The sequence below is a fragment of the Procambarus clarkii genome, chromosome 63, assembly GCF_040958095.1.
Source record: "Procambarus clarkii isolate CNS0578487 chromosome 63, FALCON_Pclarkii_2.0, whole genome shotgun sequence".
NCBI lineage: Eukaryota > Metazoa > Arthropoda > Malacostraca > Decapoda > Cambaridae > Procambarus > Procambarus clarkii.
In genome coordinates this window covers 9,695,644-9,722,830 of record NC_091212.1, presented here as the reverse complement: position 1 = coordinate 9,722,830, position 27,187 = coordinate 9,695,644, and the positions used below count along the sequence as shown (strand labels likewise).

Here is a 27,187-nt window from a genome sequence, read left to right as displayed (position 1 = left end):
ATATTTAATAATAATGAAGAACTCTGTAGGGTAAGGCAGGTCCTAGTCAATAACGGCTTCTCCAATGGTTTCATCGAAGACATCATAAGAAGGAAAGTGAAAAGCCATGCAACCTCTGAAGAGACAACTAACACAACACCTATACCCCCTATTAGACTATTTTACAGGAACTTCATTTCCACAGCTCATAAAACGGAGGAAAGGGTCCTGAAAGATATTGTTAATAGAAACGTTATCCCTACAGACAAAAATCAGAGGATACAACTGACGATTTACTATAAAACCAGAAAAACGGCCAGCCTACTCATGAGAAACTCTCCAGACACAAAACAGAACGCTTTAAAAGAGACTAATGTCGTCTATGCCTTCAAATGCCCACTTGGGGACTGTAAGCTCCAAAAAACCCAGTATATAGGCAAGACAACAACATCTCTTTCTAGGCGTTTAACGATGCATAAGCAACAGGGCTCCATTAAGGAACATATAATCTCTTCCCATAACCAAACCATCGCCAGAGAAATCCTAGTAAACAACACAGAAATCATCGATAGATACAGCGATAGCAGGCGGCTTGACGTTTGCGAGGCACTACACATCAAGAAGTCAACACCAGCAATCAACAGCCAATTATTGCACAACTATATTCTACCCACCTCAAGACTCCGCTCCAATATAGAAGCATCAAGAAATATGGACCAATAGGCTTTCTACAAACACTTCTATTCAATACCCATTGTTTCTGTTCTGTCTTGTGTTGATACTTTTAATACCCTATTAATATCCCCTCCGGTTCTGTCTTGTGTTAATGCCACATCACCCTTCCCACCTCACTCAAATGTAGATATAAAATCAGAGATACGTTCTAATCAGTTGTGTATTTGTGAAGTCTTTGAAAATGTAATAAGTTTTACGAAACGCGCCCGTGTCGCGTCAGACTAGAAATAAAAATGAATTTTGGAGAATTGATTTTTGATTTACCTCCAACAGTGAAGCGTAATGTACGAAAGATTGAGAAAATTCGTGTTAGAATTATTAATCTTACTTTTTCGGTCATATTTAATAATATATATATATATATATATATATATATATATATATATATATATATATATATATATATATATATATATATATATATATATATATATACATACATATGTATATACATACATACATACTAGCAGTACCCAGCTACACGCATTGCTGAGCCACAGCAACCTTCCCCTGCCCCCCCCAGTCTTCCCCACCATTTCTCCCTCCCTCGTCCTCCTAACCATTCCTCACACCTCCATCCCCTCGTCCTCCCAACCATTCCCCTCGTCCTCCCCACCATCTCCCAGTCCCCCGTCCCCTCGTCCTCTATACCATTCCCTTTCCCCCGTCCCTTAGTCCTCCCCACAATTACCTCCTCCCCTGTCTCTCCGTACTCCCCCCCCATCCCCCACTCCCGTTCTCTTGTCTTCTCCACCATTCACTTGTCCGATGCATTCCCAAATGATCTGATGTTCCCATCAGAGAATTGAGAACATCAAATGATCTGATGTTCCCATCACTGAAATATATGAAAAACAGTTAAAAAATAAAATAATACACTATACTCACAAAATGAATGTTATGGTAAACAACACAGCTCAATTCCAATGTAATGTCACACAAAATAATTAAATCCAAATGAAAATAAATCAAAATCTTTGAAAATTTTTATTTTCCATGCAATCTGAAACATTGAAATGGAATCGTAACATATTTAATATAGTGTGTGCGTTGCTATTATAACACTTAGGAGGAGAAGTGTTACCTTGAGGCTTTCGGGCCAAGATGGCTTGGGGCAAGGAGCAATGGAGTCAGGCCTGACGGGTTGCAGGTGCCGCTGAAACAGGATCAACACACAGTCCATGATCCTCATAATGAGGTGTGGCGGCCGACCAAGTTTACGTATCGTTGCTGAAACACAGTAAATAATACAACAGTATGAGTGACATTATAATAAACGGTACTACATCAACATTTATTGAAGAGGACGTTACACTATGAGCATGTATTAGAAATAATTTCCACTATAAGAACCAAATTCTCTCCCTTCTGGCCTTCCTCTCATCCAGGGCAGGATGGCCAGAGGGAAGGCATACAGCTACTATGAATGGAATGCACAAAACATGAACTGTTCTACAAAAAATTATGTCCACATTTTGAATTATTCACTTTGTAGAGGGGCTGAAGAGCAAAGAAAATAACAAAACTTAAATGTTCCAGAGCCTAGTAAAGTACATGTATTATATTAGGCTTAGGATTGCTTAATCTAACCTTGAACAGGTTAGATTAATGGTTGGGCTTTTAAAATTTTTGTTGTGCTTTTTAATATTCCAATAGCACAAAAGGGGATGTCTTTATGTGCAACAGTCCACCATTTCTACATTTAATTAATTATAGCTATATGAACTTTAATTTTTGAAGAATGGGATTCATTTGAAATGTTAATTACTACCAAACTGAACACTCAGTAAAAAGTATATATTACCGTAGAGTACAGGTTAGAAAAGAGGAACTGCATTCATAATGAAGCAGGAAGAGTTCAAGTCAATAAGTGAAAGTTAATATATTGGTATTAATAAAGGGAGGAGAAGGAGGAGGTGCCAACTGACCAATATGCGCAGGTTTGATAGTGTTGAGAGCAGCCTCTGCCTCCTCCAGGGCAGGGCGGGCTGCCTCCAGCTTCTCCTCCGCCAGGGACTTGTCCTTGGCAATGTCGTTGACGAGTGCCTGAGCCTTGTCTCGCACCTTCTCCACCTCCTCCTTGATGGTCTCTGCCTCCTCGGCCCGACGGGTCACTTCCTCTAAGATCTGGAAGAGATCACACACGCTGCTAAGTAATGTTGCTCCTCCTTACAGACTAAGTTATCATCATTTACATTTGCTACTTCTCCAAACTTCTCTGAGTGCGTTCATTTTAGCTCCCTTAGAGTTATGTCCTTATTCATTGTTAATAACAAAGTCTTTAATCACTGGTACTGTCTTCTTGAGCACTAACACAGGGCACATGCCCGTCATCATCACTACGAAACATTGTCTCTTATCTGTTAATGTACATTATTAAAGTTACTAATGTGCTGACAAAGACCAACTATCTTATTTTTATAAATTTGAGTTTAGAACTCCAAGATATATGTGATTATTCTTAAGTTGCTGATTTAAGTGCTCTACAGTGACCAACGACCAGAGATTTATTGCCGTAGTTGAGAGACATTCCAACACGCGGTGCAACTTGTATTTAGGGCATTATATAAACATGCGATGAGAAGGTGTTCCACCAGTCACATATGAGCTGCTGTGATTGAGTGAGCCAAAGGCAGAGGTCCCCAACGAAGTCCTCTCTGTAGCCTTAGCTGTAATGTTTCAGTATTCTCTTAATTTTTTTGTCAAGTGGGTTATTATTTCTCTTCAACGCGGTTATCTAATGTTGATTTTTATGTATTAAAAAGGATAAATCTTACTAGTTTTACAGCGCTGTCCAGCTAGTAGCCAGAATAACGTGCTTTTTATTTTATCTGAAGTTTAAATACAAACGCCATCAGAATCGATCATATTGTTGTTGCTGCTGATTTAGGAGCCACGGCAGCAAGATTGCCGGATGTGCTTTGGCGTCCCTGTCTTGGGGATAAATGCATAACTTGGTAGACGTCGCCTGCTGGCGGAAATCAACTGCGCCTTTCGTTAGATTAAAAGTTAGTTACATTAGATGGTTGGCGACCCTTCCTGTCGCCTGGAGACACGAGGACCGGAACCCACATTCTAGGTAAAAGGATTGCAACCGTCACCTACCAGCAGACTGTATGAATCTTACCTTTTGCGCTTTCTGGGAAGCGACAGCCAACTCCTCCTCCATAACAGAGAGCTCCTCCCTCAGCCTCTCCACCGCCAGCGACGCCTCCTGAAGCTTGTCCAGTCCCGAGGTCATCCTGGTGGCCGACTCTCCGATCTCATCCCGCTTCTCATTATAGATCTTCTTGTAAATGCTGATGAATGACAGGAACGACTTTGGGGTGACATGGGCCGCACGACGGTACCTGAGCATAAGACATTTTGCTGTAGAGTTCTACCCACTTAAATACATGTTCCAAGTAAATGAAAATATCAAAATACCCTCATCAGTTAACTGCCTCTTCCTTGGACGACTGTGATCAGTAAGCACAATTTTCGGATAGCTACATATTTAAACTCACCCAACTCACATTTACATACATCAAATTCTGTTCCTAAAACGCTTTTGCATACTCAATAGTCCCTCAGAAACAAGCACACATCTACACATACTATGGTACTTTAACCTACAAAAATCCTTGTCTTGGGTGCCAGCATACAATACAATATACGTCAAGGAGCTACACACACCAGAACTTCTGCTTTATATACCTCATCAAACTTGAAGTCGGAGGTATAACTCTGGATAGGAGTTGCTACGAATTCCCAGTAGTAACAAATAGGGTACCAAAAAATGCCTCATTTAAAAAATTTAGATTTTTAGAAAAGTAGGTAAATTTAAATAGGTAATAGCAAAAAAATTAACTGTGAATTTCAATGTCAGCTTCCAGATAAACTATTGTGCACATAAGTAACATACAGTGTTGCATGAGGGTAGTGTGTGAGCACTGACCTCTGAAAGTAGTCGGTACAGAGCTGTGCCACGTGGTCGTGGATGGTGCCCATGCCCTTCACCAGGCTGGTCTTCACCTCTGGGGTGCTGATGATCTGGTAGCTCTTCAGGAAGTGCTGGGCCACCGCCACCAGTGCCTCCTTCGGCCATGGCTGGAACCAGTCGATGGTGCAACCACTAATCAACCCGGGGAACCTCATGGCACGACTCCTGAACTTCTCCCCAACCTAAGGGTTAGACATGAGGTTCGTCACCTGCACTATTGCTAAAGACAAGTCGGCAATACTTAGCTGAAGACAGCTAGTAGAACCCATTATGGATAATTAGTAATCACCCGAAGGACACCTACAGGTGCCCTACATCCGGGTAAATAAAAAAAATTAATAAAATTATTAGAGTATTGTAGTAGAGACCGTTTGAGCTAATCTTTGGATGTAATGTGAGCCATACCAGAACTTCACAGAATTCTGTTTATGATTGATGTTCTCATGGGGTATCATGAGGATCAACGTACTAGTATGTAATTTACATCTTGTTCTTACCTATCTGGCCAGCTTCTTACAACATCCGGTACTGCTTTACAAAGACACTTTATTTTGTTGTGATCCCCGAAGGTCACGCGTTGACAGTTTCGTGTAGTTTTCACATGATCTCTGGCAATCCTCATTAAGATCTACTATACAGAGCAGACCAGTCTTTGGTCGATAAATATGGTGTACTGTATCAAAGTTTTGTCACTGATAGAGTACTTAATGTTATAGGTACTTTAGATTTAGTAGTCAAGTGATTTAAAGATGTGTTTGGTGACAAGTATCGTGGGAAGTTATATCAGGTGCCTGGCGTGTGTGTACCAATAATATGCAGTAACACTGCAAATGTCCCCCGAAAAACTGAAAGGGGACGGTCGTAAAAGGAAAAAGTTATTTATTTACCCTTATCTGAAAGGGGGAAAAGTATTCTCTTTCATTATATACAGCACATTCTTATTTTCTTACTTCAATGTGTAAATAACCTCTCACACAATTTTAAACCTACATTTTCTAAATTATTGAAAAATTGGATAATGTGTGATAAATAATATATTCTTACCTTAAGAATATAGCATAATTTATAGATTAGTTGGAGGGGGAATAAACCCAGTTATGAATAAGGTTAAAGTAAATTAGGTTATGTTAATGGTATGAATATAGTGAATAATATCACTTTCCTAAGAATATGATATAAAATGCCCAGATCCAGGTATGTGGTTAGTTGGGTTGAATTGATGTACAGAAAATGCCCAATAACACAACATTTCTAATAACCTCGGTTATTAGAAACGTTACGTTAGGATGGGTGTGGGTGTAACACAAGTGGTGGTCACAGTGAGTGAGAAGTTGAGCCGAGGGTGGCGGGCGCCTGGGAGCGTAACATTAACAGTACTGACCGGGGAGAAGCAGAGGACGACGTGGAGGTTCTGGCGGGTGCGGGCGAGGAAGAAGTCCATGACGTTCTCTGGCGTGGGAGGGCGCCGAGGGTGCTCGCGCTTCATGATAGGGATCAGCTCGCTAACAATCTCGCCTTGCTCGTCCCGGTTGAACAGGTTGCTCACCATCCCTGGCCAAAGCAAAACTCGCAAATTAACAATCAAATGTAGCTACGGGATTTAAAATATTCTTAGTTAATGCAAAATTGATTTTTTTTAACTTTATTTTCTATTTTTATCGAACACATGTGAAGTGTGTGTGTGTATTCCTTAGTACATTCAAGATTAACTACGTATGTTTGATATTGACAGTTAGAACGTTTTTAGCTGTTCTTTGTAATTGAGTATAGATATTTAGGAACAAGTGTTAGGAATGGATTTCATATTTTAATAATGCAAAAATAAACGAATGAGAAGCTATTTTTATAAACGAGCAGCACAATGCATATGCTTGAAAAGCAAGTACTAATCGATAAGCATTTACCTCTGTTCACACAGAAGTAAGTGTGTACCTGGTTCTTAACCAATTGGCAGGTCGTATTCCATGAAAAAAACTAGTGGGTAAGGATTGTCTTGAGCTACGGGAAGGGAATACCCTCAGCTTGCTAACACGAGTTATAAGTCGCCTTCTCCTGTACACAAATGTGCTAAACAAAATACTGCAATGCATGAGAAAACATTTAGACAAAACGTACAGAGTAACACGAATAGAATCTAAAAAAATATTATCATTCCAAAAATAAATCGCTGCAGCTGCGTAATACGATCCAATGCCCTTGACAACCAACTGAGCAATCTCATATTAGAGGTCTTACTACAGAGTAATTTTCCTCTCTGAATCACCTCGTAAGGTGAGGGGGCCTCGTAGCCTGGTGGATAGCGCGCAGGACTCGTAATTCTGTGGCGCGGGTTCGATTCCCGCACGAGGCAGAAACAAATGGGCAAAGTTTCTTTCACCCTGAATGCCCCTGTTACCTAGCAGTAAATAGGTACCTGGGTGTTAGTCAGCTGTCACGGGCTGCTTCCTGGGGGTGGAGGCCTGGTCGAGGACCGGGCCGCGGGGACACTAAAGCCCCGAAATCATCTCAAGATAACCTCAAGATAACCTAAATTTTCCAATATTTTTGCTGTACATTTGATCCCAGAATGTGAGCCAGCACATGGTCTTGTGGGGTGAACGTTGCAGGAATATTTCCTATTCCTGTTCTTGGCTTTTACAATTATTAAGACATCTGGTGTCTGGGGAGAGTGAGCAGAATGATCACAAACATCCACATAACTAAATTACTACAATTAAAACAAACTTTCACACAATAACTCCTGACAAACAAACAAATGGCATGTAAGCCAAACACACACCGAAACTATGACGTTGGTACAACGTTCGAACAAGTTTTAACACCTCATAACCAGTTATAAAAACCAATATAGCAAGTTGTAACAACGTTCTAATACGTCATAAACACGTTAAGCCAATATGTAACAACTTTATTACAAGTTGTAACAAGCGGAAAATAGAGACAGTTACGGTTTGTGTTTCCAGGGATGTAAGCCAAATAAACAGTAATGTGTAATGTACTACAATTCAATAATAAACACCAAGTCTCAACATTGATCAAAGCACAGCACACCTAACTTCGTGAACTTTATAATAATAATGCTAAAAAAATCAACTCTTTCTAAATTAAATATCTAAAGTAATAGAATAACTGGCAATTCAAAAACTGTTATGGCAAAATGAAGATAAAGATAAAAATATATATCTGCCACTGTGCTGGTGATGACTAGGTTATGCTGGCTCTGAGGACGTATGGTGTGTCTGCTGGCCTTCACTAGGGCCAGGATGTCTGCCCAGTGGTTGTCTGCTGGCCTTCACTAGGACCAGGATGTCTGCCCAGTGGTTGTCTGCTGGCCTTCACTAGGACCAAGACGTCTGCCCAGTGGTTGTCTGCTGGCCCTCACCAGGGCCAGGACGTCTGCCCATTGGGTGTCTGCTGGCCCTCACCAGGGCCACGACGTCTGCCCAGTGGGTGTCTGCTGGCCCTCACCAGGGGTCAAGACGTCTGCTCAGTGGGTGCTTTCACGTGGTTGTACGTCTAGGGATGGATGTTAACAGTACCTTGCTGCTACATGTCCGCGGGGAAGTAGCCGGAGGAAATAAAATATGAAACAAGAACTTTCTCAGTATTTAATAATCTGAATTACTCAAAAGACTCGAGGATTTCCTGCAAGTAAATTAGTTTTAAATGTGTCTTATATGAACAGTCTGGCGTGGAGAAACTGGCTAGACCTGGGAACCACTATCCATGCGTCCCTCTCCGTCCACCATTACCTGCTCTAAACACCCACGACGCCCTCACCGTCCACCATTACCTGCTCAAAACACCCACGACGCCCTCACCGTCCACCATTACCTGCTCTAAACACCCACGACGCCCCTCTCCGTCCACCATTACCTGCTCTAAACACCCACGACACCCCTCACCGTCCACCATTACCTGCTCTAAACACCCACGACGCCCTCACCGTCCACCATTACCTGCTCTAAACACCCACGACACCCCTCACCGTCCACCATTACCTGCTCTAAACACCCACGACTCTCGTGTTCGCCCCATTAACACCAGATATCTAAACAGCTTTGAAAACCTCTAAATATTCTTATACAGTAATAATGAATTGTAGTAAATATAAAAGAGTCAACTTTTATTTATTAAAACGTTTGTGTATATCCTACAGGTTAGAAATAATTGCCAAATATATGAAGGCACCACTTTTCTGGGCGGAGAGATAATGACGACCTGCGACCCGGCAGCAGACAGCTGGCATAATGCCTCTCGGAGCAATTATTCACACACGCTGTGTTTATATTATATCTTTGTCTACACAAAAATAATATATAACTTCTTTCTACCCAAAATTGTACATAAAATGAATAACATATTGCATATTAAAATCCTTGGCCATCTAATGCAGGTTTGCCGCCTCTCTAAATACTGATAATTCATATAAGTGACTCACCTGAGGAGAGGACGTTGTTGAGGTACTCGAGGAAAGCTTCTTCCTTCACCTCCTGGTCAGTGAAGATGAAGGTGGTTCCCTTTCCCTGGATCCCACACGTCCGGTACAGCACTTTTAGGTCCTCTAATAAGTTGGTCGTATTGTAGGATCTAAGTAATATACACATAAGTAACTAGATGTGTGTTGATGGCCTCCGATCTTGCCAAGTATTCCTGCTTCATACACCAGACATCTCTCAATACAATCAATATTATGAACATTCTAAAGAACTTGAATGCTTTATTTATTATACATTAAATCAGATGTATTAAAATAATAAACAATAGTTCTTTTGTGTTATTTTACATCAAACTATAAAATTCCAAGTTTTATTATTGTATATAAATGCTGACAGTTTAAATAAAACACAAATGGGTTTTCTTAAGATAATTTACAGAAAAATTATACTTTATGCTTCAATGCTCATTTTCAAAAATAGCTAAATATATTTTTACTACACTGCAAGTATTTCAAGTTTCAAGTCAGCAAGATGTATTCTCGAGATCCGATATACTAAGTGTATAGCTGAGAGGAGAGAAATACAAATTATTGGAATACAATGAAAAACTTGTAAGAAATCCCAGTCTGAGTATGGTGTAAATTATTGAAAAAGGCGAATAACGTTTTTGAACTTTCTTGTTAGTATTAATTCTTTCTTGAAGCTTGCCTCAGTCAACCCAGAATGCCAGGTTTTCAATTTATTTCATTTTTTCCACAGATCTACTCAGCATTTTATTACCAATATAGATTATAATCTCTAACACTTCTTTTGATAATTACTTTAACCTCTAACAAGCAGCAATCAATCCCATGCATCTTCTCCTATGTGCAAAAAACTATTTTCTTCTTATATTATGATTAATTTGTAAGTAAACTCTGCAGAAAAATAATACAAATATAAACATTTACATTGTAGCATGTTTCGTGTAGAGCTCAAGCTCAATGTCCGAGCTCTGTCAGTGTGGCGGCCCAGCCACATCCCTCAGCGCCAGAGCTCTCTGTTAGTGTGGCGGCCCAGCCACATCCCTCTGGCCTGTGCACCTCGTTCTTCTCTTGTGCCAAAATGACTCTCACTCCTACATCACTGGCATCGACGTACAATATAAATCCTTTAGTGAAGTCTGGGGATATCAGTACTAGGGCCTCCGTTAACAACCTTTTCGTCTTTTCGAATGATTCCTGGCAGAGTTTACTCTACTTCCACCTTGTACTCGATAATAACTCGTCAATGGGTGGGTCACTGTAGATAAATTTTTACAGAAACCTCTGTAGTACCCGATCATGCCCAAATAACAAAGCAATTCCTTTTTCGTACGGTGCACTGGACATTCATTAATCGCTGCCACCTTCTGGTCAACTGAGGCCACCTCTCCTTGTCCTACAACAAATCCTAAATACTCTAAGCGAGACTTCCCAAACTCTCTTTTCGCCAAATTTATAGTGAGATTCGCCTCTTCCAGCCTCATAAACAGATCCCTGAGACGAGTTACATATTCCTCCCAGCTATCGGAATACACCACAATGTCATCTATATACACCGTACATCCCTTAACTCCCCAAAGCCCTTCGTTCATCATCCTTTGGAAACAACTTCCGCTGTTTTTCATCCCAAACGGAAGCACCTTGTATTAGAAAATTACAACCGTCATGACAAAGTCAGAAATTTTCCTCATCCCCTCGTGGTCAATGGTATTTGGTAATATCCTTTTAATAAATCAGCCTTCGAAACGTTCCTAGCGTTTTCCAGCTGGTCAATGCAATCACTCACTCGTGGCAGGGAATGGGAGTCTGACAGTGATCGCGTTCACCTTTCGATATTCCATACAGAAGCGATAAGAACCGTCACTCTTCTTCACCAACAGCCCGGGTAAACTCCTCTCGCTGTTGCTAGGTTCCGCTAAATCATTTCTAACAGGTATTCCAGCTTCTTCCACATTAGTTACCTCTTCTCCGGACTGAATCGATAAGCACTTTGAATAATCGGCCTCTCGCCTCTCACCTCTACCTCGTGCACCACGCTCCTTGTCGTCGGGGAACGTCCGTGGAAAGTGGTTCGTTCTTCTTTAATAGAGTCACTAGGTCACCTCTTTGCCTCGCCTCCAGATGTTGTCTCTCCTCAATGTGCATCAAGCTCTCGGTGTTGGAGAGTTGAGTACCGTCAACTCGGGCCACTTTCCTTCCTCCGCTGGTGATTCTTGGCTCAGATTCATACACATAACTACAGCGAGCAATGTCGTGTTGTGTTGTTGCAGCACCCAGGCACTCTGCAGCAACTTGGTCTACAATGGGGCCATCCCAGCTGGATTGCTTGTGGGCTTTTGAGGATCGTGGTTGAGGTGATGGGCCTGCACGACTGACCCACTCGGTGGCACAGTGTATAAAATTGGGATCGTGTATGCATGCCAACTGATGTAAGTAGACAGGTAGAATTTCCTTCACAAGGTCGTCGGATGCCGAGGAGGAGATCAGAAAGGCTGGTACAGCGATTTGGTTGTTGTTCGAACTCCGAGGCTTCCCCCAGTCCAAGGGCCCAAGGGAAGAGAGGCTTGTTCGTACTATTGGTCATCGAGAGGGAGGGTGAGGTCTTTTTCTAACATTGATTTCAGTAACAGGTTATACTCACCTAGGTTTTGGCTACTGTAGTATGGTGAACACCTCAGAAAGTAGGTTAACCTGGGGAGGGACAGGAACCTGGTGATGAGGTAAAGTGCATCATGAGCATCAATATTCTCAATCCTCCCATCCATCCTCTTAAGGTCGGCGATTTTCTTATCAAGGACCTCATCGATGGCTTTCAATCCCCGGTTGGGCTATTAGGAGTCAGCTGTCTTCAAGCTTAGTTATACAGCTATTTGGCAGAACACCTTCTAAGATATATATTTAGCGATATGACATAGGATTTACCGGAGAGAAGACTTACCTGGTGAGGGCGATCTGGAAGGTCTTGTAGCCGGCGATGAATGAGGCCAGCTTGGTGAGCGACTGCTTGCCGGAGCCGCCCACGCCCACCAGCAAGGCGTTACCTCCAGGGTTACGTATAATGCGGGAGATCTGTGTCATAGTGTCACAAGGTATTAGTGCCAGACTACACAGTATTGGTGCCACACACTACTGTCATAATACCAGACTACACTAAACTGATGCCACACACACTACTGTCATAGTGCCAGACTACACTGTACTGGTGCCACACACTACTGTCATAGTGCCACACACTACTGCCATAGTTCCAGACAACACTGTACTAGTGCCAGACATATTATAATAACACTACACAGTAGCGTTTTGTCTCACAATGATAATATTCAGTACGGATCTCAGATATACAATGACAAATGAGCTGTATAATTGGGACAATATGCACGGGACATTGTCCAGGGGCCAGTATGGCCGGTATTTTATAAAACTTAATGGATTATTGCAAATGGACGCGAAGCTGATTCTGGACTCGGAGGTAATTATATCAAGTGAGAAGAAAGTTAGTTCACAGTAAACCATTTGGGTATATTTATAGTACCACAACGTGAGTCAAAGATAACAAGCGCCCTTACACTCACACACGACAAGGTTTGTACAAGTCGCAACTCAAGTAGCACAATTTAATACCGAGGAGGACTACTGAAAGTTACAGGAAGGCCTTGACAAACTCAAGGAGTTGGCAGACAAACAGCTGCTGGAACTCAGCCTCAAGGCAATGACAATGAGAGAAGGAGGAAGAGTACAGGAGGTCAGGGTGTACAGGTACACCCTCGGGAAAAGTCAACTACATGAATCAAGACGAGAAAGATTCTGGAGTTGACATATTTCCAACACTGACACCATCGCTGTATGTAAAAAGGGTTTTATACATTAGCAGCATTTGGAACGCTGGCCAACATTACAACATTGTTTACGAACCTAAATCACTACTCTACAAGGTAAGCTACAAAGCATTTGCTAGAGTACTATACATAACAACAGTTAAAAAAGTACAAAGGTCTCCAAGAAGATTATTACTTGAGCTTTCCAGATAGGTTAAGGGAAATAGATCTCAATCCTAGAAGACAGAGGAAACAGGGCGGACGTAATCACAACACACAAGATAATATGGAGGGACAGATATTGTGGACAAAGACAGCCTCTTTTAATATAGAGAAAGTCAAACAAGTGGGCATAAGTGGAAGCTGGACATGCAACTGAGTCGAGAAAATGTAAGGAAGCACTCGTACTCGACACCGAAGGAAGAAGTTGTAGAAGCCGACTCCATTGCCAACTTTCAGGCCAGATTCAACAAAGAATTCAAACGTCAGAATAGTTAAATCAACACACAAAAGGTACAACTAGGCAGGGCATAATTAAATACACAAGAGGCACAACTTGGCAGGGCATAAGAAGCTAGACTTCACCTTCCAGAAGTCACTGATAAGTGTTGATAGGTAAGTATACACACGGGGGCATTAGTGCCATTTACCCAGATGAAAGAATTACATCTCGACATACCCATAACCTCATATGGATGAGGAGGAATGAGTTGCTCCCGCACCCACAAGATCTCATTGATGAGGGAGGGAGGTGTTTTACTCACACCGTTGAGGAGTTGAAGGTTAAATATCCCCACCAGTTCCAGTTCCTTGTCTTGAGTATATATCCCATCAATCAATCAGTTCTAGGGTTCTGGGGGACAATGATTAACCCCCCCTTCTATCTTTTCAACCCTAAATACCCCTTAAGTAATGAGATAAGGATTAGCCTTACTCAGGTAAGACATGAAGTTATGATGATAAAGGAGCGTCTCCGCTCAAACCTAAGGTCACACGAAGGAAGGAAAGGCATCTTAAGATTACTAAGAAGGACTTACTCGGATAAGGTGGATCATTGCGTCCTTGAAGAAGACCAGGTCCATGCCCGCGCCGCGGACCATCTCGTTGTACTGGGAGAGGAACATCTGCAGGCGCTCCTCCAGGGTGGCGAAGGAGGGTATGGCTTCGTACACTTTAGGCATCTCCATGTCCAGGTCTTCCCCTTCGTCCCCCGTCGGCTCTGGAGCGTCCCTAGAACCCCATGTGTATTGTCACCTCGTGTAAATATTAACCCGTGTTCCAGGGTGATTGATAACGTCACCATTGTGCACAGGTAGAACGCACTACACTTTGGTAATCAGGTAATTAAAATACATACACAACACGCTCAGGAACTACACATATTGTTATGACCTCAGGTAACCTGAAGAACGAGTCTACCTATCTGAGAGTTATTCCACCTACCAGACCTAATTGAGAGGCCAGAGGAAAGATAGAGATATGTATATATCTATGCAATAAATGTCGGAGACTATTTTAAAATTGTGAGTAGAGGATGAACATGCAAATAACTGATATGGAGGGAGATGTCGATGCTTTGCTGACATGATGTGAGGCTCGCGAGGCCGTCTTGAATTTACTTGAGCAACGGAGTCGTGAGAGAGGAGAGCTCTGTGTTTGAGGTCCTGGCAGAGGTGGAAAACCCCTAACTGTGTGTCCTACAAGAGGAGGTAATCAAGCAGGTGTTTTTGTGTGAAGCCTGAGAACGACTTAATGTACTCAAGTCAAGAGCAGAAAAGCTGTAAGGACATCATAAAGAAACTTTGGGGGGAAATCTGAGAGGCTGACCTCTAGGAGCCCCCAGCTGAGCGCCCTTTGAACGCCCTCGAGACACAGACTCTGCGGTAAGCTCATATAACACTTGTTACAGTGGTTAATTGTGCTTGATCGTGTGCCCAGCGATGATGGCAGATGTTTATATATGTAGGATAGATATTTTATTAAGGCAGTAAGCTGAATTAAGGGAGTAGAGATAAGAGGACAGGCTGGAGAGAACGACGGTATGTCCGTCCTCGCCGGATGTGAGTGGGTGACTGAGGGAGGACAGGCCCGGTGATGGCAGCAGCATGTCTAGACACGTCGAGGATGGACTCGCCCAAGGTGGGGGAGGACCGTTGCGGCGACGCATTAGAGTTTAATAAGATGTCGGATGGAGGAGTTTTATTTTGTGTGAATATGTTTAATAATGTTTTAGTACGGAAACATTTTTATTGGCATGGCACTGGAATTGCAGGTTTGTTTGGGGAGAAGTTGATGGAAGAACTGCAAAGCCAGGGAGAGAATTAATGGAGGAAACTTCGAGGCTGGAGATGTGTATGCTGAAATCTGTGGGAGAGCAGAACTCCACAGTGAGGAGTTGACCTCAAGCAGTGTAAAGGAGCAGAAAAGAGGAGTTTCACGTGTCTCTGTGAAATCAATGGTGAAGCATCACTGGTGTTTGAAGAGGACTTCATTGTGCAGCAGTTTTGGGAGAACTGCAGAAGTGTCTTGTTGAATATTTAGGAGAACCTAAAGATGTACATGGTAGTGAGCCTCCAGGAGCAGAACAGAGGTTTATGGTGGATACTCAGGAATGTATAAGGGATGTATATAGATGTTTGAGGTATCTATATAGTGAAAGTGTGTGTTGTCTATATAGTGAAGGTGTGTAAGTTGTATATATATATAGTGTAGATGCGTAAGTCATCTATGTAGTGTAGGTGTGTAAGTCATCTATGTAGTGTAGGTGTGTAAGGTGTCTATATAGTGTAGATATATAAGACCTCAATATAGTATAAGTCTATAAGTCGTTTATATAGTGTAGGTTGCAACAGGTACTCTGTTGTACTCAACAGTACTCAACAGGTGTAGGTGCAACAGGTACTCTGAGAGAGAACTATCAACATCAGAGGCCCGAGACTGTTCAACACGCTTCCACTACACATAAGGGACATAACTGGCCGACCCCTCACAGTGTTCAAGAGAGAACTATCAACATCAGAGGCCCGAGACTGTTCAACACGCTTCCACTACACATAAGGGACATAACTGGCCGACCCCTCACAGTGTTCAAGAGAGAACTATCAACATCAGAGGCCCGAGACTGTTCAACACGCTTCCACTACACATAAGGGACATAACTGGCCGACCCCTCACAGTGTTCAAGAGAGAACTATCAACATCAGAGGTCCGAGACTGTTCAACACGCTTCCACTACACATAAGGGACATAACTGGCCGACCCCTCACAGTGTTCAAGAGAGAACTATCAACATCAGAGGCCCGAGACTGTTCAACACGCTTCCACTACACATAAGGGACATAACTGGCCGACCCCTCACAGTGTTCAAGAGAGAACTATCAACATCAGAGGCCCGAGACTGTTCAACACGCTTCCACTACACATAAGGGACATAACTGGCCGACCCCTCACAGTGTTCAAGAGAGAACTATCAACATCAGAGGTCCGAGACTGTTCAACACGCTTCCACTACACATAAGGGACATAACTGGCCGACCCCTCACAGTGTTCAAGAGAGAACTATCAACATCAGAGGTCCGAGACTGTTCAACACGCTTCCACTACACATAAGGGACATAACTGGCCGACCCCTCACAGTGTTCAAGAGAGAACTATCAACATCAGAGGCCCGAGACTGTTCAACACGCTTCCACTACACATAAGGGACATAACTGGCCGACCCCTCACAGTGTTCAAGAGAGAACTATCAACATCAGAGGCCGGAGACTGTTCAACACGCTTCCACTACACATAAGGGGCATAACTGGCCGACCCCTCACAGTGTTCAAGAGAGAACTGGATAAGCACCTCCAAAGGATACCTGATCAACCAGGCTGTGACGCATACGTCATGCTGCGAGCAGCCGCGTCTAACAGCCTGGTTGATCAGTCCAGCAACAAGGAGGCCTGGTCGACGACCGGGCCGCGGGGACACTAAGCCCCGGAAGCACCTCAAGGTAACCACAAGGTAGGTTTATATGGATCTACCATAGTGAAGGTCTATATGGGTCTACCATAGTGAAGATCTATATGGGTCTACCATAGTGAAGGTCTATATGGGTCTACCATAGTGAAGATCTATATGGGTCTACCATAGTGAAGATCTATATGGGTCTACCATAGTGAAGGTCTATATGGGTCTACCATAGTGAAGATCTATATGGGTCTACCATAGTGAAGGTCTATATGGGTCTACCATAGTGAAGGTCTATATGGGTCTACCATAGTGAAGGTCTATATGGGTCTACCATAGTGAAGATCTATATGGGTCTACCATAGTGAAGATCTATATGGGTCTACCATAGTGAAGATCTATATGGGTCTACCATAGTGAAGGTCTATATGGGTCTACCATAGTGAAGATCTATATGGGTCTACCATAGTGAAGATCTATATGGGTCTACCATAGTGAAGATCTATATGGGTCTACCATAGTGAAGATCTATATGGGTCTACCATAGTGAAGGTCTATATGGGTCTACCATAGTGAAGATCTATATGGGTCTACCATAGTGAAGATCTATATGGGTCTACCATAGTGAAGATCTATATGGGTCTACCATAGTGAAGATCTATATGGGTCTACCATAGTGAAGGTCTATATGGGTCTACCATAGTGAAGGTCTATATGGGTCTACCATAGTGAAGGTCTATATGGGTCTACCATAGTGAAGATCTATATGGGTCTACCATAGTGAAGATCTATATGGGTCTACCATAGTGAAGATCTATATGGGTCTACCATAGTGAAGATCTATATGGGTCTACCATAGTGAAGGTCTATATGGGTCTACCATAGTGAAGATCTATATGGGTCTACCATAGTGAAGATCTATATGGGTCTACCATAGTGAAGATCTATATGGGTCTACCATAGTGAAGGTCTATATGGGTCTACCATAGTGAAGGTCTATATGGGTCTACCATAGTGAAGATCTATATGGGTCTACCATAGTGAAGATCTATATGGGTCTACCATAGTGAAGGTCTATATGGGTCTACCATAGTGAAGGTCTATATGGGTCTACCATAGTGAAGATCTATATGGGTCTACCATAGTGAAGATCTATATGGGTCTACCATAGTGAAGATCTATATGGGTCTACCATAGTGAAGGTCTATATGGGTCTACCATAGTGAAGGTCTATATGGGTCTACCATAGTGAAGATCTATATGGGTCTACCATAGTGAAGGTCTATATGGGTCTACCATAGTGAAGGTCTATATGGGTCTACCATAGTGAAGATCTATATGGGTCTACCATAGTGAAGGTCTATATGGGTCTACCATAGTGAAGGTCTATATGGGTCTACCATAGTGAAGATCTATATGGGTCTACCATAGTGAAGATCTATATGGGTCTACCATAGTGAAGGTCTATATGGGTCTACCATAGTGAAGGTCTATATGGGTTCAATGAAGCAAAAGGTAACCCCTAGTGAATTGAAAAACTGTAAAACTTTTGCCTTATTTAAAAGCAAAACCAAAAAGTACCTAACTTCATCTATTTAGTTTCCTACACTGAGCTTTAATTTGCTCTGTACCTAGTGGTACCCAATCTCCTAATTTTTATGTAATATCAAACAACCTTATCATTGTGTTCATTGCTGTCTTCTTTTATGTGCTAGCCATATGCTGTATTGTGACTACCAATTTTTGTCAACTACCATTCAAGCTGTCATTGCAATCAATCTTATATTGTTTCTGCTGTATTGTGCCTACCAATTTGTTGTCAACTACCATTTTAAGCTGTCATTGCAATCAATCATAGCTACCTATGTGCTTTAATATACTGTACCTATAATTTTCTCTCATCTTTTTTTTTTTTCATTCCATGTAATCTGTTATCATTTTTTTGTCTATAAATTTTGCAAGTATTTACCTCCTTAAAATTTTCTTAGATTAAGGACCTGCCCGAAACGCTGCGCGTGCTAGTGGCTTTACAAGACTGTAATTACCATAATTGTATCCTCACATTCCTTATGTACATTCTTGTATATGCATAAATAAAATAAATAAATAAAAAAAAAAATAATGGGTCTACCACATTGCTGAACTATAAGGGTTTCCCATTACAAAGGTCTATGTCGGCTCTACCACAGTAAAGTTCTATATGTAGGTCAATTGTGGGTCTGTCGGAGATATTGCAGTTCCATAGAGGGTCTGTCATAGACAGTAGTTCTGTAAGAGGTGTTTCGTAGACAGTGGAGATCACTAGAAGATCTGTCATAGATAGTGGAGGTCAGTAGAAGATCAACAGAAGGAGCGGTCTTGAGAAAGCAGCTAAGACGTTGTTCTTGATCAAAGGCGATCAAGTTACAAGATAAGCGGTATCAGTGAGGTGAAACCCAAGAGTCGAGACTCATTTCCGTACCACTGCCAGAATAGTCCATCACACAACAATGTAACTAATATAACTGCTTGCCACCCCCCCCCCACCCCCTAACACACAGCAATGTAACAATTATAATTACTTACCAACTCCCCACACACACACAACAATGTAACTATTATATCTGACTATTTTGCATTAGTAAGGCAACACAAACAAGTCCTCCAGTTCTGTTTAACTAAAACTGTTATGACATTAACTTCACACTCCTTCCTCTTGTTAATCTTCCTGTTCATGTTCTCCTCCTGTTCTTCATCCTAAGTTTCCTAGACACTCTTCACTTTTATTCTGTGTCAAATCAATGCAACTAGAACTGACCTGCGACTTCCGCAGCGCAAGACCCACCTGAGGAAGTCGACGAAGAAGTGCGTGGTGGTGATGTCCTTGGTAAAGCGCGGCCCGAGCTCCTGCTGCGTCAGGCTCACCAACGCCTCCTCGAACCACCGAACATCCTTCGGCGAGGTGAACCTGAAGGAGGCAAGCGTTCTCTGAAGATCAGGTTACCGGTTATCAGGAAGCAGAAGGCGGGTGAGTGTAGAGGAGCAGGAGGCGGGTGAGTGTAGAGGAGCAGGAGGCGGGTGAGTGTAGAGGAGCAGGAGGCGGGTGAGTGTAGAGAAGCAGGAGGCGGGTGAGTGTAGAGGAGCAGGAGGCGGGTGAGTGTAGAGGAGCAGGAGGCGGGTGAGTGTAGAGGAGCAGGAGGCGGGTGAGTGTAGAGGAGCAGGAGGCGGGTGAGTGTAGAGGAGCAGGAGGCGGGTGAGTGTAGAGGAGCAGGAGGCGGGTGAGTAGAGGAGCAGGCGGCGGGTGAGTGTAGAGGAGCAGGAGGCGGGTGAGTGTAGAGGAGCAGGAGGCGGGTGAGTGTAGAGGAGCAGGAGGCGGGTGAGTGTAGAGGAGCAGGAGGCAGGTGAGTGTAGAGGAGCAGGAGGCAGGTGAGTGTAGAGGAGCAGGAGGCGGGTGAGTGTAGAGGAGCAGGAGGCAGGTGAGTGTAGAGGAGCAGGAGGCGGGTGAGTGTAGAGGAGCAGGAGGCGGGTGAGTGTAGAGGAGCAGGAGACAGGTGAGTGCTGCGGGAAGGACTTCCCACCGACAACTGCACTACAATTATCGCTAAACATGCTTCACTGTAATCAATAACTGAACACACAGTTTTGCTTATGGAAAAGTTCTTGTGATGTAAACTTGTATTTATACAATCAGATTTTATACATCTATAGTTCATGGTATAACATTTACGTTTAATTATTAACCTTCATTAAAGGTCATTTCGGGGAGCGGTATTGTCGCCATATTTGACAGTGTATTGTTCATATTAAAGGTCCAGAGGGTATAATTACCGCGTATGTTCTCACACACTCACCATCGCCGTACAAACCTGACCTAACCAACGCCTCACAATCCTGACCTAACCAACGCCTCACAAACCTGACCTACCAACGCCTCACAAACCTGACCTAACCAACGCCTCACAATCTTGACCTAACCAACGCCTCACAATCCTGACCTAACCAACGCCTTACAATCCTGACCTAACCAACGCCTCACAAACCTGACCTAACCAACGCCTTACAAACCTGACCTAACCAACGCCTCACAATCCTGACCTAACCAACGCCTCACAATCCTGACCTAACCAACGCCTCACAATCCTGACCTAACCAACGCCTCACAAACCTGACCTAACCAACGCCTTACAAACCTGACCTAACCAACGCCTCACAATCCTGACCTAACCAACGCCTCACAATCCTGACCTAACCAACGCCTTACAATCCTGACCTAACCAACGCCTCACAAACCTGACCTAACCAACGCCTTACAAACCTGACCTAACCAACGCCTCACAATCCTGACCTAACCAACGCCTCACAATCCTGACCTAACCAACGCCTCACAATCCTGACCTAACCAACGCCTCACAAACCTGACCTAACCAACGCCTCACAAACCTGACCTAACCAACGCCTCACAATCCTGACCTAACCAACGCCTCACAAACCTGACCTAACCAACGCCTCACAAACCTGACCTAACCAACGCCTCACAATCCTGACCTAACCAACGCCTTACAATTTTGACCTAACCAACGCCTTACAAACCTGACCTAACCAACGCCTCACAATCCTGACCTAACCAACGCCTCACAATCCTGACCTAACCAACGCCTCACAATCCTGACCTAACCAACGCCTCACAAACTTGATCTAACCAACGCCTCACAAACCTAACCTAACCAACGCCTCACAAGACTAACCTAACCATCGCCACACAAGACTAACCTAACCATCGCCTCACAAGACTAACCTAACCATCGCCACACAAGACTAACCTAACCATCGCCTCACAAGACTAACCTAACCATCGCCACACAAGACTAACCTAACCAACGCCTCACAAGACTAACCTAACCATCGCCACACAAGACTAACCTAACCATCGCCACACAAGACTAACCTAACCAACGCCTCACAAGACTAACCTAACCATCGCCACACAAACCTAACCTAACCAACGCCTCACAAAGTCGTGTGTGTACATTTGTAATTCAAAGCACCGAGTAGAATGTGTTACTTTCAGATTGCTTATGCCACCAACATAGAAGAGGCCTATTATTCCCCTCAAACTTTGCTATGACCTTTGCCTATGACAGGTTAGTGAAGACGCCGTGAGGGTCCCTTAAGGCTGCAGGTTTATGAAACACTATGGCATAGCTCTAGACATTAAGTCGGCAACCCTCAAATACCTGCCCTGAACTGTTTTACACAACAGTCAAGGCAGTTTGAGGGAAATAATAACCTTTTTCAATACATTGGTGGCATTAGCAATCAGAAAAAAGCACTTATTACCCGGAAGCAAAAACTGTTTGGCTTTCTGTAAATGGTGAATACCTGGTGTACATTAGTTTATACGTCTATGTAGATCTCTCAAGACAATACAATATTACATGCACCTGCCTCTACCTCACAGTTGGTCAATACACGAGATACACTACTGCATTCACCCGCCTCTGCCCTAAAGTTGGTCAATTGGCACCACTCGTGGCGCCAGAGGGCCCACACCCACCTGTCAGCTATGACCCCGCAACACTCGTGGCGCCAGAGGGCCAACACCCACCTGTCAGCTATGACCCGGCAACACTCGTGGCGCCAGAGGGCCAGCAGGGTGTCAGAGGAGGTGACGACATTGGCAGCGGCGCCCAGCATGCCCTGCCAGATGCGTGAGAGATCGCGCAAGTTGAACACGTAGTGGAACTTGGCCGGTGTGGGGAGCAGCTTGTTCTGTAACACACACATGTCGACGCTCACTGTCTGTCTTACTCACAATGGTTATTAGTGCAGTTATATATATGTTTACCTCAACCCCACACCACTCACTAGTGAGGCTGGCAACACTACTTTGGACCCCACACCACTCACTAGTGTGGCTGGCAACACTACTTTGGACCCCACACCACTCACTAGTGAGGCTGACAACACTACTTTGGCCCCACACCACTCACTAGTGTGGCTGGCAACACTACTATGGACCCCACACCACTCACTAGTGAGGCTGGCAATACTACTTTGGACCCCACACCACTCATTAGTGAGGCTGGCAACACTACTTTGGACCCCACAACACTCACTAGTGAGGCTGGCAACACTACTTTGGACCCCACAACACTCACTAGTGAGGCTGGCAACACTATTTTGGACCCCACACCACTCACTAGTGAGGCTGACAACACTACTATGGACCCCACACCACTCACTAGTGAGGCTGGCAACACTATTTTGGACCCCACACCACTCACTAGTGAGGCTGACAACACTACTTGGTGTTTGATCCGTGGGGTCCCACATGCTCAAAAATACTGCTCTTGTAAACTGTATAATATTGTGTTGTGTTACATCAATCAGAATATATTAATATGTGTTGTATATCACAGATCATTTTCAGTGGACATTATTAAGCAATGCAGACGATGAGTCACAATAACGAGGCTAAAGAAATAATGACCAAACCACAGCTCAGATGATGGAGAAGCTGCGACGTTTCCTGGTCCGTCCGTTCCCTCACACCACATGGTCCGTCCGTTCCCTCACACCACATGGTCCGTCCGTTCCCTCACACGTCATGGTAATGGTCCACGACGGACCGAAACGTCGTCGCTTCTCCATCTTCTGAGTTGCGCTTTGGTCATTATATTAAGCAATGTTATATTAAAATGTTGCAAAGTATGGAAATAATTTAATAATTGTTTACGTGGTTCTAGGGAATAGAAAGCAAATTTGACAATATATTTAATCCAGTAATATATGAGAAAGATAGAAGCATAGGAAGCAAACATTCAGCACTGAACGAAACTATATATTGGACAATTGGAAATTCGTATTTCTGTTCTCCCGTACAATCTTATCTTCATCATATACAGTCTTGAGAATGTAATACTATCAGGTCATGTATACCTTGGTATGAGCCCACATCTTCCTCGTCAAAGGCACCAACTTCTCCACCATGTCCCTGACCTCTTGATTAAAGCCGCGCTTTACGCTGTAATGGCCGCGAGCAATCACGCCGAAGATCTTGTTGATGGAGCCCTCGGACGGGATGGTGGAGTTAAAGATGCAGAAGTGGCGCTTCAGGCGGGAGGGAATGTCGTTGCGGCCGCCACCTGACACAGGATATTCCACTCTCAGTGTGAGTTTTACTCTTTATATCAGTGACCAGACTACAGGTGCAGGAGAAGGAACAGGTGGGTGACTGGCAGAGGTACAGTTTATACAGGAAATGGTGCAGGCGAAATACAGGTCACAGATGAAATACAACGGATAATATAAAATACAGGAGAAGACACGGGAGAAATTCAGATGAATGTCTAAGTGAAGGTCGCCGTTACCGTATTTAGTGAAGTGAACATAAATAATAATACGGTTATGATTCAGATACAGATAAGCAAATATACAGGTGGAAGACCAGGTACAAGTATGTAAATATTAGTATGTCAATGCCATTAACAATAAGGTCCTGCTTATATTCAGTATGCATGATATTGAAACTAATTATTCTCTTTACAGAAAAAAATAATTTTCCAGAGTAGTTTTGTCATTCTATTATATACTGGATTATACTGTATTGGGTTCTTGTCATGACAAATTCTGTGTACATCTTCACGTACATCTGAGTACATGTGCCCGTAATTTCTGAGACTCAGATTCGCTATCATGCCATGCACTCTTACCCGGGTGGCCCATAGCTGCCAGGAACTGCAAGTCGACAATGTAAGTGAAGTCTCCAGGCTTCTCCAGGCTGTAGAACCCGCCCATCTCCATCGTCTGTCGCACTATCTCGTTGGTCGGCTGCAAAAGAGACAATTCTCATACAGGTTCTGAGAAGATGAATAAAGAGTAGTATTTACACGTACTCAAAGTAGGTGTAGGAACTTAAATGTAACTTTAAAATATCGGTCAAACCAAACGTCTAGTAACTATAATGTTGTTCTTCCGTCAGCGATCAACACCAAACACACACTCAATACATTTCCCGTAATAACTGTTGAGTGACGTCAGGGCAAGGTGGAAGGAGAGTCACACAAGGTAAGAATAGTCCCCCCACACGTGCTGCGGGTGGAAGGAGAGTCACACAAGGTAAGAATAGTCCCCCCACACGTGCTGCGGGTGGAAGGAGAGTCACACAACGTAAGTGTAGTCCCCCACACGTGCTGCTGGTGTAGGAAGAGTCACACAGTCACCAACAAACCTCCCAATATTGCAACATTAGTGTAAAGTAGTAATTAGTAATTTCATGTTTTCATATATTCTTATTTAGTTACTTGCATTACCATAATCTATATCCATTTGTTTTCCTGCAAGAGACATCAGCGTGTCATCAGTTCCTGAGCCTCGCATATGTATACAATGAATCGAAGCTTGAACTTGTCAATAAGAGCAGCTTCTTAAATGTAAATTGCTTAATGCCTCTGTAATGTAATGCCTCTTCTACAGATATCTGATCCTTGTTGTAGATGTGGTGACAATCTGCGATAAGAGAGATGAAGACATGTCAGTAACCTGGCCGTAACCGAGAGAAAACTTGGCAGTAACAGACAGTAACTGGGAAACAACTTGGCAGTAACCGGGCAGTAACTTGGGAGTAACCAGACAATAACTCGGGCAGTAACTTGGCAGTGCCCTGGCTGTAACCTGGCAGTAACTTGGCAGTGCCCTGGCTGTAACCTGGTAGTAACTAGGCAGTGCCCTGGCTGTAACCTGGTAGTAACTTGGCAGTGCCCTGGCTGTAACCTGGTAGTAACTTGGCAGTGCTCTAGCTGTAACCTGGCAGTAACTTGACAGTAACAAGGCAGTAACTTGGCAGTAACCAGGCAGTAACCAGGCAGTAACTTGGCAGTAACCAGGCAGTAACAAGGCAGTAACTTGGCAGTAACCAGGTAGTAACCAGGCAGTAACTTGGCAGTAACCAGGTAGTAACCAGGCAGTAACTTGGCAGTAACCCGGCAGGTTACTGCCAGTTTACTAGCATTTACGTGTTACTGGCATTTACGTGTTACTGGCATTTACGTGTTACTGGCATTTACGTGTTACTGGCATTACGCAGTTTGTTACGAATAACAGAAGGCCAACGACCCTACAAATGTTCACGGATAGAGGAATAAATAACTGGTTAGAAGACAGAATAGGGAACACCTTTACAGGAGATGGGACAAGTGCGGATAGCCTCCTTAGCGGCAGCATCCGCACGTATTTTAAGGACACACCAATATGGCTGGGAACCCAGCAAAACTCCAGTCTTAAACTTGCTGGAGATAAACAGCCAATATTGAATTTCGACTACCACACGATGTACTGGATAAAAGGACTCCAGAGCCATGAGGGGTACTCTGAGAGTCAACTACAACAACATAGGAAGATTGACAGCGAGAAAGCAGTTGACGAAGAGCATAAAATATTGCCTAAAGTTCGGTCGTGATGATGATAGGCTACGGGGGCAGGCGACACATACAGGTGCAGTCAGGAAATACAACTAAGTAGCCTACACCGCCAGCAGACTTAGACCCATCTGTGAAGACGGCAAAGGAGTGGGAGTGTGAAGAAAATATGCAAAGAAAAGGCATTTCAGAACTGTATGTGGCGTGGAAACCTTTACCATGTGGGTCAAGGTTTTGCAAAACTTTAGAAGTGGGACCCTCCATGGGGGCAAGGATGGAACGATATGAGAAGAAGTTTTGCTAACGCGATCGAGAGAGTATCTTGCAAGTGGGACATATCGAACAGAAAAATAAAGGTGATGAAAGGGAACAAGGCCCAGTGGAGGAGGTAAAAATCAAAACACAATATAAGCTAGAGTGAGGATTTTGTACGGACCGCGCAAGGAAGCGGTCTGTAGATGATCCTGTAGAGAGAGGATACCGATTTTGATAAAGGCTCAGGGTAGGGGACGAACGAAAGGCACCAGAGCTGAACCCTAACCCAGTATGGTGCATAGCATCAAGACGGTGAAGAGTAGGAGGAGAGGCAGACTACTAAGCAGGACAACCATAATCGAGTTTAGACAGCACGAGAGAGGAATGTAAAGAGATGAGCACGTGCCTATCAGCTCACCAGGGAATATAGGACATGACTTTACGTTAATTACGTTCAATGGGGTGGTAAGAGATATGGGGTGACCAAGACAAACAAGTATCAAAGATTAACCCCAAAAGTTAAGCAGAATCTTTGAACAAAAGGGGATTACCATAAAGCGACAAAGGGGGATGAAGAACGACCTGCTTCCAATTAAAAGTTATGGCACAA

General features: G+C 43.5%; 1 protein-coding gene across 1 annotated transcript in view; it reads right to left on the bottom strand.

Moving 5' to 3' along the window:
- LOC123769681 (Dynein heavy chain 1) overlaps positions 1-27,187 on the bottom strand; it is a 299,861-nt gene that overhangs the window by 72,366 nt on the left and 200,308 nt on the right. The window contains 12 exon segments of the mRNA XM_069308664.1: positions 1,799-1,944; positions 2,643-2,841; positions 3,842-4,064; positions 4,652-4,878; positions 6,078-6,247; positions 9,138-9,286; positions 12,097-12,227; positions 14,014-14,206; positions 19,752-19,874; positions 22,512-22,675; positions 23,846-24,051; positions 24,619-24,736. Of these exon segments, the coding sequence (XP_069164765.1) occupies positions 1,799-1,944; positions 2,643-2,841; positions 3,842-4,064; positions 4,652-4,878; positions 6,078-6,247; positions 9,138-9,286; positions 12,097-12,227; positions 14,014-14,206; positions 19,752-19,874; positions 22,512-22,675; positions 23,846-24,051; positions 24,619-24,736 (2,049 nt within the window).